The sequence below is a fragment of the Malus sylvestris genome, chromosome 10 (genome assembly GCF_916048215.2).
Source record: "Malus sylvestris chromosome 10, drMalSylv7.2, whole genome shotgun sequence".
NCBI lineage: Eukaryota > Viridiplantae > Streptophyta > Magnoliopsida > Rosales > Rosaceae > Malus > Malus sylvestris.
The window spans coordinates 13,087,994-13,101,932 of NC_062269.1; the positions used below are offsets into that span (position 1 = coordinate 13,087,994).

Here is a 13,939-nt window from a genome sequence, read left to right on the forward strand (position 1 = left end):
TTCATATCAAAATTTAGCTTCAGCTCATGCCAAATTGCATTCAACGTGTTTGCATATTTTCAGTAGTTCAGTAAATTGTAGCAATGGTCCATCAACTCATCAAAACGTGTAGCTATAGTTCCTCAACTAAAAATTCATTACTATTAGTCCTTCAACTTTAATCCAACTAGAGAAATTGTCCACAACTTGAACCCAACTTTAACCTAATTGTAGCAATAGTCCTTCCAATACGTTTTGATGAGTTGAGGGACCCTTATTGTAGCAATGGTCGTTCCAACAAAATTCTATCGAAGTTGACAAAAATAACTATAAAATCAATGATAATTGATTTTTAGTTAAGGTACAATTGCTCCAATTTTGATTAAAATTGAAAGACCATTGCTACAATTTACTCTTCATTTTAAACCCAAGGTTTGGTAGGTAGTTATAAATTTATTGAGTAAATTGTAGCAATAGTCCCTCAACTAAAAATCCATTACCATTGGTCTCTCAACTCATCAAAACGTGCAGTTATGGTTCCTCAACTAAAAATCTATTACCATTGGTCCCTTAACTTTAATCCAATTGTAGCAATGATCCTTCCAACATAACTTGGTTTGACAAAAATTTTGACGTAGTTGACGAAAATGACCATAATTACACATTTTGATGAGTTGAGAGACCCTAATTATATAAATGGTTATTCCAACATAACTTATTTTGACGAAATTGATGAAAATGACTATTGCTATACATTTTGATAAGTTGAGGGACCAATAGTAATAAATTTTTAGTTAAGAGACCATTGCTCCAATTTAATTAAAATTGAGGCACCATTGCTACTCTTGATGCAGGCTTGCAATGCATTTCGCGATCTTCAAGAATCAAACATTCTGCAACCGTATATGAGGGATGTTATAGCAGAAATATCTAAAGCATGTGAAGCTTTTCAAGCGAAGGAATCAGCTCCTTCCATTGATGGTACATTAGCTTTCTCTTAACCTGCAATGTGCTGATTTCTTGTAGTGTTCTGAAGGTTGGACTAATTTTTGTAACGGTAACTGCAGCTCGAGCACTGAGTCGGTAAATACAAAGATTTACATCCTAAGGCTCTGCTCATGACTGTTGTCAATTATAGTTTGAAAACCCACAGCAGAATGCGGACAGTTTTTCCGGTAACACCTAAATGAACTTATCAACGAACCAGAAGGCAAAGAATTGCATTCCATGAATGCTTCCAGCATGATTATAAGGCTAGCTAGTCTTTCCTGTATGCCAACTCGTTCAAAACATCGGCAAGATCTGTCTCACCCTGAACACTCTGAACCCACTTGGCGTTAATCTGCACACGCTCAATGCTCTGCTTCAAGGTTCTGGTTATTGAGGGGGTGGGATGAACCTTAAAGAACTCATCTACTTCCTTAACCTTTTCAAATGAAGCCAACTGCAGAGGAAGGTAACGACGAATGGACATGAAGGTATAAGAAAAGAAGGAATGGAAAGGTATTATGTAGCTTGTGTAATCACAGATTAAAATTACACAAAAAAAGAAAAAAGGTCTGAAAGGCCAGAACGAACCGGTGAAACAACTGCACTGACAAAGCTAGCAATTAAAAATCCAGAACCGCAGGTCTTGGAGATGTGCTCCCAGTTATCCTGTATTTTGGATATCATCCAAAGGGCAAAATGAATCATATTAACAAAAGTAGGGAAAGAATAGAAATACATTTCATAATATGCTCTTCAGAAACTAGTGCTTCAGAATTACCTTCAGCCACGTCAAAGCTGTTTCCCGTCCTTCACTACTAACAGAAGATAGCCCACGGGCAGCATCCTGAAGGCGGACCTATAAATATAGATGCCGATTGCTTGAAATTTCCTTGAGATGCTCTAATAATTATGTACTTATAATTACAAAATTTCAACCAGCAAATATAAGACATAAGTTAAATCGGATACCTCAGAAGACAATAAAAGGTTGAGAACTTCCAGTACTATGCTCGGATCTGGACAAGATGCTAATGATTCTACAGGCACAAAGAGATATCTTATTCCCATGACATAACAAATTAACAATCTCAGATGTTAGATCAGCATCCTTAATTGTACAAATGCATTAGTAGTTACTTATAATGCGGTTTTTCTCCTCGCTTAGATCAGCCTCTCTGTAAACTCTAAGAAGAGATTCGTAGCCCCATCTGTTAGACATGCTTACTCTTTGCATTACCGCCACATACACTGCCTGAAACAATAGTTAATCATGAACATCAAGAGGAAAGTTAAAAGCTTGAATATATTGTTTAATTAATGGTTTACATCCAAAACAACCTTTCTTATGTCGGGAGGAAGGACTGGCGTATTTCGGTTATCTAAGAATTCACGAAAACGCCTACTTGCTTCATTAATTGTTGGGTCATGTCCAAACACAGCAAGGGCAGTTAAAATTTCTCCTCTTAGCATTGAATCTAAATGGCTCTCACCAGGTTTAGGCTCCCAACCAAGCTTTCTGTAGATAAATTCAACATAAATATAAACTGTTAACAAAATAAATAAAAAGAAAGAAAAAAAGGAAGCAAATTTAGTGGACAGTTTGGTACTTGCGTAGTTAAAAAAAGATAAATTCAACATAAATATAAACTGTTAACAAAATAAATAGAAAGAAAGAAAAAAAGGAAGCAAATTTAGTGGACAGTTTGGTACTTGCGTAGTTAAAAAAAAAAGAACAAGCTTACTCTGCAGAGTACTGGAAAAGGCTAATAAACGATTGTTTTATGAGATTCAGTAGCTCGGGTACAGCATCAGCTGCAATTCTTGCCAGCTTATAACATATCTGAGAAGTGAAGATCAGAGTCAGACTCAAACCATATACACAATAACCTAAACACAGAGCATAGGTGATCATTACGGCAATCAAATTTGACAGCACTGTATAGTCAAGTTCCTCTCTGTAAGCATCCAACAACGTAAGCAATGAAGCAAAAGACTGCTGGCGAGCCATAGAAAGGGCAAATGAATCATCCAAGATTCCTGTTGAATGAAACAAAATGATATAAACTAAATACTTCCATTTTTCACTATCATAGAGATGCAAGTTTGTGTGTGTGTGTGCATAAAAAGATGATTACCGTATCTGTCAGTTGCAGACAAGTCTTTCTTTTCTATAACATTTCTAAGTGCAGCTAAAAGTTCATCTGAATATATCACCCTGTAAAAACCAGTCTGATCCAAGTTGACTTTGATCCAACTGCATAAGGCATTGTTTTTATTGTTTGCACTTCTACATCCCTTCTCCGCTAGGGAGCAGCCCAGAAATTCTTTTATGTCGAGACTTTCAGACTTGTTTCGTAGTAGGAATCTCTTGTGCACATCATATGAGCCACAGCATAATGTTATTGGCACAATCCATTGCCCATCACCTTGGGAACCACTCGAGTAGAATTGTGTCTGCCGTTTATTAATTTACTTATTAGAATTTTCCATGTACCACAGAATCAGGCATAACATGCATCTAAGCTCCGAGATGTAATTTCAAATTTTGACAATCAAACAAAATTTTCAAGGAGGCAACATAAGGAAACCTGGTCAAATTGCAATTTCTGATCTTTCACTTTGACAGAAATAACAGGGTAACCCATTTGCTGAGTCCATGAATTCATTAGCTTGTTCACAGGTTCACCAGATATCTCCTCAAGGGCAGCCCATAAATCTTCTGTGAAAGTATTTGAGGAAGCATGCTTTCTTATGTATGAAGCAAGTGACTTCTGGATGCATTAAAAAATAACATGCAATTAACCAAAGTTCAAAAGTTCAATTGAAGAATACAAGACACACATCAAATACCTTTCTCGTATTGTATGAAAAAAAAAAAATGATCAAAGAACCTACCTGGAAGCATTCCGCACCAAGATAGCTTTGTAGCATCCGAATAATAGAAGCTCCTTTTCTATAACTTATTGAATCAAATATTTCATCAACCTCAGCAGCATGATTGATCTCTACCTGGCCAAAAGACCCAAGATTAAAACATAATATACCAGTTACCTGAACACATGTATGCTTATACCCTTCATTAAATAGTGTGCTGAAAGTATAGTGATGAATACTACTATTTAAAGCCTGTCATGCACGAAAGACATCCGTAAAAGTACCTCGATGGGGTGAGATTCTTCAAGCCCATCCAGCTTAAGACCCCTAGCACTTTCATCAACAAACTGAGTCCATACTTTCCACTCTGGGAACAAGCTATCAGTAGCTAAATAGCTCACCTAATGACGTTTAAAATACTTAATTAAAGTCCAAAGCATGTAAAATAACAAGTACAACAAATGAAGTTAAGTGATACCCATGTTGCAAATCCCTCGTTCAGCCATAAGTGTGTCCACCATTCCATTGTTACAAGATTGCCAAACCACTGGTGCGCCAATTCATGTGTCACAGCAGTTGAAACCTTTCAAAAGCAAAAAAGAAATGTATATTCATATATACATTTCATTTGGGTTTTAAATAAATAAATAGGGTAGTGCTATCAACAGGCCCATTTTTACTTCTCACACACCCCTTTCAACTTTCGGCCTTCGGATCGAATGAATTGAAGAAGATCGATGGCCAACAATTAACTAGGGTGTGTGGGAGGCAAAAACAGGTGTGTGAATAGAACTGTCCAATAAATAAATAACTACATACATATGAACCAAGCTAAATGCTGAAAGCTAGAGTGACATTTAGGATGTGTGTGTTACCATTTGCTTGTTGGCAGCTGCAGAATTTTGTTCATCAAAGAGCAAAGCTGATTCTTGGTACGTAACTAAACCATAATTCTCCATGGCCCCAAGAAAATCAGGAATTGCAACCATATCCAATTTGGGCAAAGAGTACGGCACAGAAAAATAACTGTAAAACTTTTTCGTCATTGATTTCATATTGAGTGTTTAACAACGCATCGTAAGAACAGGAAGGAAAGAAACTAGATATAGTCCATAACAGGCATTAAGGGTAATTGCAAATTCGAATATGAATGATTAGTAATTTTGTGATCAATAAACATACTCTTTGTAAAATTCAAGAGTCCTGACAGCAAGGTCCAAAGCAAACTTCCCTTGGTCTGCCTTGCCAACAGGACAATATACCCGCACTATGACCCCTACAACAAGATAAAATGTGGCACCATCAAGAAAGGGTTGCAGTTGCACTAAATACACACACAACAAGAGATTGTCAAAGATTTTACCATCAGAAGTATGATCTTCAATATAATCAAACAACCCAACAACTATGGCCACCAAATATGTAGACATGATTGGAGATTCTTGATATGTAACTGTCTTCATATGTCCATCCACTTTTTCTTCTCCAACCGGCATGTTGGAAAGAGCTACTAATTCGGACGGAATATCATCCAATATAATCTTGAATGTAGCCTGTCTATCAAAGTTCCAGTAAGAATAAATGGGGTGAATGCAGACCCTCAAAGTTAAACAATTTAACCAGAACTAAAGGATTGATTTCTTATCTATACTACTATCCCATAAACAACATATCTGTTTCCTCCTAAACTCAAAGCTGCAGTTAGAAGCCATGTTTAGTATCCAGAACCGATTTAACAAAATAACTACATACAAATGTAAATCAATATTTTTATTCTACTGTGTACGCAAGTGAGAGACCTTCCAAGCAGGTTCATCCCAACATGGAAAGCACCGCCTGGCATCAACTGGTTCAAACTGCGTAACTGCCATATTTTTCTTCTCACTGTTATGCTCGTATGTACTGCACCATTGAAGTGTAATAGGCATATTGATAGATGAAAAGAAGCTATACAGACTGTATAACAAATCCGGAATTCAAAGAACGTACTTACCTTCTAAAAAATCCCTTCATCTTGTCATTCAAAATACCTTCAAACCCAATAGCCAAAACTCCCAAACCAATCGGAAGTGTCTCTCCAAACTCCAAAACCAAAACCCCGTCTTCGTCGAATATCTCAACTTTTGAAGGCTTAAAGACCTGCTCAAACAGTCATTTACTCATTATATGAGTTACTTTAACACTATTTTGGTACTGCTGAAACAATCAGATAAACTTAGTAGGACTTTCAAATTAAATGAGATAGCTATTTTCCAATCCATCTTTCCTTTTCCTACAGCTTTCTAATTAAGCAGCAGCCAAACAAGGCAGCAAAATCGCTAATCAAGGATTGATTAATCACTTATGGGATAAGTGCTTCCCAGAAAAATCACTTTAAAAATCGATGAGTGTCAAGTAGCAAATCATCCAAGCTAAAAACGATAAAAAAATTGTTTGAATTGAGGCAAATAATAAGTGCACCGATGATCAGTGGTAGTACCTTGGAAGAGTGAGTGAAAGAGACAGAAGCGGCATCGACGGAGAGCTCGGCAGCGTTGAGGGCGATGAATCGAGTATCGGAGACGATATCGAGGTCGATGGAGACGGAGCCGGCGAATTTGCAAGCGATGAGGTCGGGTTTCAGACGTATGGAGTATCGCTTTGGCACGGCGAATTTCGGAAGCCGCGGTTGGCCTTTGAACTGCTCCATCTCCGCCTTCGTGTCACGATAGTTGCTCCTCTGTTCTGTAAGAAGTAGAATGATCATAGGAGATATTAACGTCGTGCGCGCAAGTCAAACGTCAAAGGTAATGCATTGAAAGTGTAATCAATGTTTAAAAAAATCAAAGAAAGATATAAAAATTGGAGGAAAAGTCTAATCTTTACCTTTTTTTTTTTTTTGGCTGAAGAGAAGTACGATACTTAATGAAATAAAGAAAATACATAAATCAAGATGAAGGATGGGGTGCACTATAGGGAGGTAGATTGTTTGCTCTCCTGTTATGATGCCTTTCTTATCCCCTTTTATTTATGCGATCACGGTTAAATTACGTCAGCATTTTATATTGATTTTTTTATAGAGATAATAAAACAAAAAGCAATAGGAATATAAAATGTTGACGTGGTTTAACCGTGACCACGCAAATAGAGGGGATGAGAAGGGCACCATAACAGGAGGGCAGACAATCTGCCTCCGCACTATAGACCTCAATAAAATCTTACCAGGAATTTCAATCTAGACGAAAGAAAAAGATTGCCTCTCATCGTAATTAACAATATAGCCATCCTCCAAACAATACAATTATCAAAAATTAATTAAGAAACATCCTCATGTAAAGCATTTTAGACTAAAATTGGTGGGTATCCACACCAAACCATCTTAGCTGGACATCCAAGTCTAGCACACGCGAGTCTATCCGCTACCCGACTTGCATCCGGACGAACATGCAGTAACATTGTCTGATGAAAGGAAGCTAGAAAATGATTGATGTCATTAATTAAAGGCCCATGTTTGATGTATCTACACCCCAACGTTGCATAGCTGTGATGTGATATAAACTAGCACACAAATTAAACCCTCTTATTGACAATTGTAGTAAAGATGTAAGTAGGGATCGTTCTAAGCCGGAGATTAGGAGGGATTGCTAATCTACTTAAAACTGACTCAAAAACACAAAACTAGGCTTGAAAACACTTAACTAGACTCAAAGAACTCGAAACAAACTAAAGAGACTCAAAACAGCACAAAATAATCAAATAGACTCAAACTAGACACTAAAGGGTGATTTGGACGAAAATTGATTTTAACTTGACCCAAAACACTTAAAAACACAAGTTTGGACATATTCTAACTAATATGACACAACAAAGTAAAGAGGATTGAGTTTTTGACGAATTTAAAGTAAAGACAAGTAGATTAAAGACTTAAACAAGTTTGGCACGAAATTGGGGGAAAATATGGGTGATTGGCTAGCTAGAGGGTCATTCTCCACACATGACACACTTGCATACAAATGGATTTGCAGTTGCTTTTCCAACAAACCATGAACCTCAACGCCCCAGATTAACTGTGAACAACACTAATTAACCCTCAGATTTTTCTTAAGTCATTGAATTGGATGGATAACGCATCGGCAACCAAATTATTCTTCAATAGTTCCCTACATGAGCAACATAATAGAAATACAATTAAAGATCATTAAGCTTTGTGAAAATCATAAGCATTGATAAGGCATTCGTAACTATGAACAATGTTTATACCATATTTAGGGCCTCGCATTTAGACCTCATATAAATACTCGGAGGACTTAAATGTAATTATGTAATAAAGGAAGGGGCAAGTATGTAATTAGGGGAGGAGCCCTTATTCTATAAAAGGGCATTCTCACCCTCACAAACCCTAAGTCTATCCTATCTAGAGCAAAGCTCTTAGAGCTCTCTCCCTCACAAATACTCTCAAATAAATACATAATCAGTGTGGACGTAGCCCAAACCTTGGGGTGAACCACGATACATATTGTGTCATTTACATTACTTGCAGATTCATGGTCGGATTTACGTTGTTCCAAGACCTCCGGTTTTGTGCATCAACATTTGGCGCCGTCTGTGGGAATCGATACGAAAAGTTGTGTCGGTTCTCTTTCATTTTCTTACCTCCGCCGTGAATCTGAAAAATCTTCAAAAAAAACCCCAGGAAACCAAATACTCTATCTCTTCCCTCTTTCTCTCTCTAAACACACGGAGAGAAGGATAGAGGAAGACTCAGATACATTCGAAACCGTCGCAGATCTCTCTCTCTTGCTTGTTTAAATCTTCTCACTTTAACACCCCAAAGTTCATTATTTTACTCTCCTATTTAATCCATACTGTATAGCACAGTCTTACTTCCCATCATATACACACAACTAGAAGGAGTGCTATATACTATAATATATATATATATATATATATATTTTTTTTTTCTCTGCTAGTTTAGCTTAGCAGCTCCTCATCCTTCTCCTTCTGGCCATGGTTATCATGGACAAAACGTAGATTCTAATCTCCGTTTTGATTCTTGGGATGTTTAGTTCTGCAAAGTGCAGCAGCTATGGAAGTGGAGTAGGAAGAGTTGTAAACAAAGAAGAAGAAGCCGACAAGATTATGGGACTACCTGGACAACCCAAGGTTTCGTTTCAACAGTTTTCAGGATACGTGACAGTAAATCAACATGTTGGGAGATCCTTCTTTTACTGGCTCACTGAGGCTGCCCATGATCCCTTGTCAAAGCCGCTTGTTGTTGATGCGAGAATTAACTAGCACACAAATTAAACCCTCTTTTTGTCAATTGTAGTATAAGTATAAGTAGGGTATCGTTCTAGGCCGGGGATTAGGAGGGCTTGCTAAAACCTCTTAAAAACATAAAAACAAAGTTAAAAATATTAAACAAGACTCAAGGACACAAAACTAGGCTAAAAACTCTAATAATTCGAAACACACTTAAAATGACTCAAAATAATAAAAACAATCAAAATAGACACTAGGAATTGAAATGGACGGAAATTAAATTAAAAGACTAACAATAAAGAAAACTAACTAAATAATATAATTTAATAATGGGTGGGTGTTTGGTTTTGATGAAAAGTAAATTAAACTTAATTAAATTACAGAATTGACAAAAACATAAAATTAAGGTGAAAGGATAAATGACGGACTAGCTAGAGGGTTCTTCTCCACACATGTTATACTTGCATACAAAATGATTTCCAGTTGTTCATTTAATAAATTGTGAATCTCAATACTCCAGATTAACCGTGAACAGCACTTTTTTAATCTTCAAGTTTTCCTTAAGTTATTGAATTGGACGGGAAAACGCATACAACAATTCAAAACATTCTTCAAAAGTCCCCTACGTGAAAAGCACAATAGAGATACAATCAAAGATCATTAAACTTTGTGAAAACTATAAGCATTGACGAGGCATTCGTAACTATGAAAAGCATGATACTCTTGCCAAGAATTTACTTAACGTGATTGTGACTAGCAACCTTTACTACTTGTGAAAATAAGTTCATAACGATTAGGTGAAATTCACTTATATTCTAGCATCAAATTCATGCATGTAAATTAAGCGTGCACTCTCAACCAACATACACAAATCAGTTTTTATACGAACGGATAAGTAAATTGAATTCACAACTTATAACTCACAACTGAAGATAATCAATTCATATTACAAATATATTCATGGTTTCGAATTAACCTCTAACCAACATAAATTTAATTACACATTATTAAAAACAGAAATAAAATATGAGTTTGGAAGGATTTAACCGAAAGAGAAGGGTGCTTGCTGCTTCTGTCTGTCTTCCTCCCCGAGGCTCACTGTCTTTCCCGCTCACCTCTGCCCTCACTTCTCGTTCCCGCAGTCCCGTGCTCCTTGCGCCACGTGCTGCAAGGCAGCTTCTCTCTCTCTCGCACCAGCTGCCAAATGGCAGCTCTCATCTTTCTTTTTTTATATATTTTCTTTTTCTCCTTCTGCCGCAAGGCAGCTGTGCTGCCAGCCTTCTGTCCTCCCTTTATTTTCTGCAACTGTCCTCTCCTTGTTCTGCCAGTCAAGCTGCCAAAGGCAGCTTGTGACCTCACCTCATGCTCAAGCTGCCCCGTTTCTGCCTCACTGCCCTCTCCTTTGCTCTCTCCACTCTCACGCTGCCCAAAAGGGCAGCTCCCTGTGCTCACCCTGTCCCTTGCGTCTCTGCGAGCTGCCCAAAGGCAGCTCCCTCCCCCTTCTTTTATTCTTTTCCGCGTGCTGACCTCCTTCTCATCTGACAGTCCTTTTTCTTTATTTTATTATTCTTTTATTTTGCCATCCCCACTTCTCTTGGCTGTCCCGTTTGCTTTCTTTGTTTTCCAGTCCTCCCCGCATCTACTCCTCTTTTGCCTTGGATTCTTTCCTTTCTTTGTCCAACTCTTTCTTTCCACCGTTTTCTTTCTTTTTTTTTTTTCTACAAAACAAAACCATCATGATGATGTTTCAAACATCATCACGACTTATCATTATTAAATATAATTTTTAATTTAATTTAAAAGCTGATCTACACAGACAGTTTTGACGAATTTATTACATAAAATTTCACTTGTTCTATTTTTATTTTCTTTGCATAACAAATCCTATAAACACAAAAATAACGTAAATAGCTCAAAAATATAAGGAACTAACTAAGAAAAGACGAGTGAATTCGAAGTAAAAATATATATAAATATGATCCGATCAAATACCCCCACACTTAACTTTTGCTAGTCCTCGAGCAAAACAAAGAAAACTAGAATAAGAAGTAACAAGAAAAACATTAGCTTCCCCCTATGTGACCCTCATAGAATTTCATTCGAGAAAACAAATCATCAAGAACCATAGCTAGCATCAAGGAACTAAACCACATTCATCTTCCTTATTCAAATATTAGCAGTAATCTTTGAATCATCCTTCAAGTGTAGTGTGTGAGATAGCCATGCTAATGCAATTTCAAGTTTTTATTTTTAAAATCATCATATGCAAACTAGTAACCTTCTCACGGGATATACACTCAATCACATATGTGTTTAGTTTTAATGTGTTTCGCTCAAAGAATCAAATGTGAAATTTCTACCATAAGCTTGCATAAAGATCACTTCTCCACAGTCATAATTGCAAAACTTAAATCAAGAGGACTTTTATTGGATGTAATGAGGCTTAGGGAGAGGGTTATTGAAACGAAAGAATAGGAAAACACAAGTTCCAAGCTACATTGCAAGCAATTCTTTTCTTTAGATTTATAAAAACTCAAGCTCTCCAACGATTCTTCTGAAACCTCCAACCACACCCTTAAACTGAAACTTTAAAAACTTTTTATTTTCTTTGTATACAATCCTTCTTTTTCTTTTTTTTTTTTTTTTTTTTTTTTTTTTTTTTTTTTTTTTTTTTAAATACAAATATGAAATACCCCCACACTTATTTTTTTGCCAAACACCTTCAAAGTACTTTACAAACATTTCTCATAAGACAATCTCGCATTGCTCGCTTGGAAAGGGTAAGGAAAAAATGTTTCAGGTGTAAGGGTAGACATATCTGGTGATAAGAAATAAAAGGTTCAACATACACGGCTCAAATTGGCAATCTAATGATATCATTTTTCTTTGGGAAACATGGTTATTTGGGCCATGGTGGTAAACCTAATGCCTCTATCATTTCCAAGTTCATGCAATCAATGATAAACATTTCGAAAGATCGTTACGCAAGTTCTAGAGATATATCTCACATAAGTTCATCACACATGAAAGAATAGGAGTGTATGAAAAATGCACACACTTTCAATAGGCTCAAAAACTCACATGGGATGTATATGGTCACTAAATTCACATATGAAGCTTTAAGTCATGCTTTAGTTTCACATCAACAAGGCTATGTGCATTTGGTTTTTCAAAGATGATCAAACATATACAAAACTAACAAGAGAATTAGGAACTTCATAAAACATATGTTAACTAAGTTCTTGATGATCATGATTCAAATTTGATCTAATTATATCATTGGGTCGGGAAACTAACAAAAATCTAATTCAAAACAATAAGGGAAACAAGACAATATTTTTGGATTTTTAAATTTTCTGAAATTTTTTTAATTTAAAATTTTTTTTTTTTAAAAGAAAACAAAACTAATTAAGAACACAAAAAAAAAAAAACAACACAGAGACAAATGAAATTCTGGAGATTTCTACCCCCACACTTAAACTTGACATTGTCCCCAATGTCAGAAAACACTATAATGCAAATAAAAATAAAATAAATAAATAAATAAGAAACAAAATAAAACAATTGGACTGAAAACTTCCCTAATTTGCAGTAAAATCAAGCGATGACCCCCAAGCTAAAATTCTGCAATCAACTTCAAGGGTGGAAATAACTAAAAGTTCCTGCAAAGAAAAGAAATAATTCAGTTAAGTACGCAAGAAAATTAATTAAAAAAAATGCAAACGAAAAATTGAAAATTACGATAAAAGATAATGAATAAAACTAATAAGTAATCATTGGTCGTGCTTGTTGACTTTCCACAGCTTTCCTCTTGAACAGGGTGACACTTAGCTTTTTACTATTTGATGATATTGTACGGCGGAGCTTTGCTCTTTGGGAATGTTGCAGTTCCTTATTCGTTCTCCAAGCAGATGTGGCAGCTTCTCTAGTTCTTCAGTTCGGACTCCTTGTGCTGGGTTGATTGTACGAGCTGCATTCTTCTCTGCTTGTTTCTTCTGTACGTTGTCTCCACATGCTGCTGGTATCATTTTCGCTTGCCTTATCTGTTCTTCAGGTAGATGTGGCAGCTTCTTTGGAAGTACATCAGCAGTGGAAGACGAGTACTCGAGAGCAATTTCTCCATGTCCTGCAGGTTAGAACAAAGACAAGGAAAAGGACATGGAGAATGCATGATATGAGATACTCTTGCTTTCAACCTTTATGATATGAAATACTTTTGCTTTGAATGGGTTGTTCGCAGGAGTATCCCAAGGAATGAGGAACACAGAGTGACTCGAGAGGATTCTTTGGGAATGCATTTTCGGAGATGAAGAGGTGTTGAGAGGGTGTGCTGAGAGAGTGTGCTTTTGCTGTGGAAGGCGAAGGTAGAAACTTATAGGACTTGTCTTCACAACCGGAACTGTTCTCTCACTTAGTGTCGGCAGCCGGTGGATGGGTGAAGAATACAAATTACGCGCTTTCTGACAAAGCTGCCCGTAATTTCCGCAAAGCTGATTCCTCATTGATATCTGTAATCGGCGCTTCGAGCTCTGAGCATCGTCGATTGTAGAGGTAGCATGTGACACGTGCGGATAAATCTGGAAAAGAAGATTTTCCCGTGGGTTGAAGCCCAGCTTTTGAGAAAGCTAGCGTGTCTTTGACTGTTGAATTTCCCTCTTCGATTTCTGAATTGGTGCTTCGACAAATTGCCCGAGATTTCCGCAAAGCAATTTGCGTGTGACAAGTGACGACACGTCTGGACAAATTGATCTTTTGAAATCCGGGGTTCGGCTCGTGGTTTCTGAGCAAGCCCAGCCTTTAAGAAATGAAACGCCTCTTTTGAGAAAAGAATCCGGCTTTTGAGAAAGGAAACTCC

General features: G+C 36.8%; 1 protein-coding gene across 2 annotated transcripts; it reads right to left on the reverse strand.

Moving 5' to 3' along the window:
• Positions 1–870: 870 nt before the first annotated feature.
• Positions 871–6,634, reverse strand: LOC126584647 (aminopeptidase M1-like). Of its 2 annotated transcripts, none has more exons than XM_050248984.1 (19): positions 6,323–6,634; positions 5,837–5,982; positions 5,643–5,745; positions 5,207–5,396; positions 5,026–5,119; positions 4,719–4,869; positions 4,322–4,426; positions 4,128–4,244; positions 3,865–3,978; positions 3,558–3,737; positions 3,105–3,423; positions 2,885–3,006; positions 2,712–2,809; positions 2,308–2,485; positions 2,107–2,221; positions 1,939–2,006; positions 1,748–1,825; positions 1,558–1,635; positions 871–1,423 (listed from the first exon to the last, which is right to left on the reverse strand). In XM_050248984.1, exons 1-19 carry the CDS (start codon positions 6,587–6,589, stop codon positions 1,238–1,240), a joined length of 2,709 nt encoding a protein of 902 aa, XP_050104941.1. In that variant the 5' UTR covers positions 6,590–6,634; the 3' UTR covers positions 871–1,237. The 2 variants fall into 2 exon arrangements, with proteins under 2 accessions (XP_050104941.1, XP_050104939.1); XM_050248982.1 differs by having other exon boundaries at positions 3,558–3,740.
• Between the last annotated feature and the right edge of the window lie 7,305 nt (positions 6,635–13,939).

Coding starts and splice junctions, on each gene's coding strand:
- LOC126584647 (XM_050248982.1), bottom strand. CDS start 6,589: ATGATCATTCTACTTCTTACAGAACAGAGGAGCAACTATCGTGACACG. Junction 4,427..4,718: donor CAGCTGCCAACAAGCAAATG/GTAACACACACA, acceptor TGCTTTTGAAAG/GTTTCAACTGCTGTGACACA. Junction 3,979..4,127: donor AAGAATCTCACCCCATCGAG/GTACTTTTACGG, acceptor TCTTTTGGCCAG/GTAGAGATCAATCATGCTGC.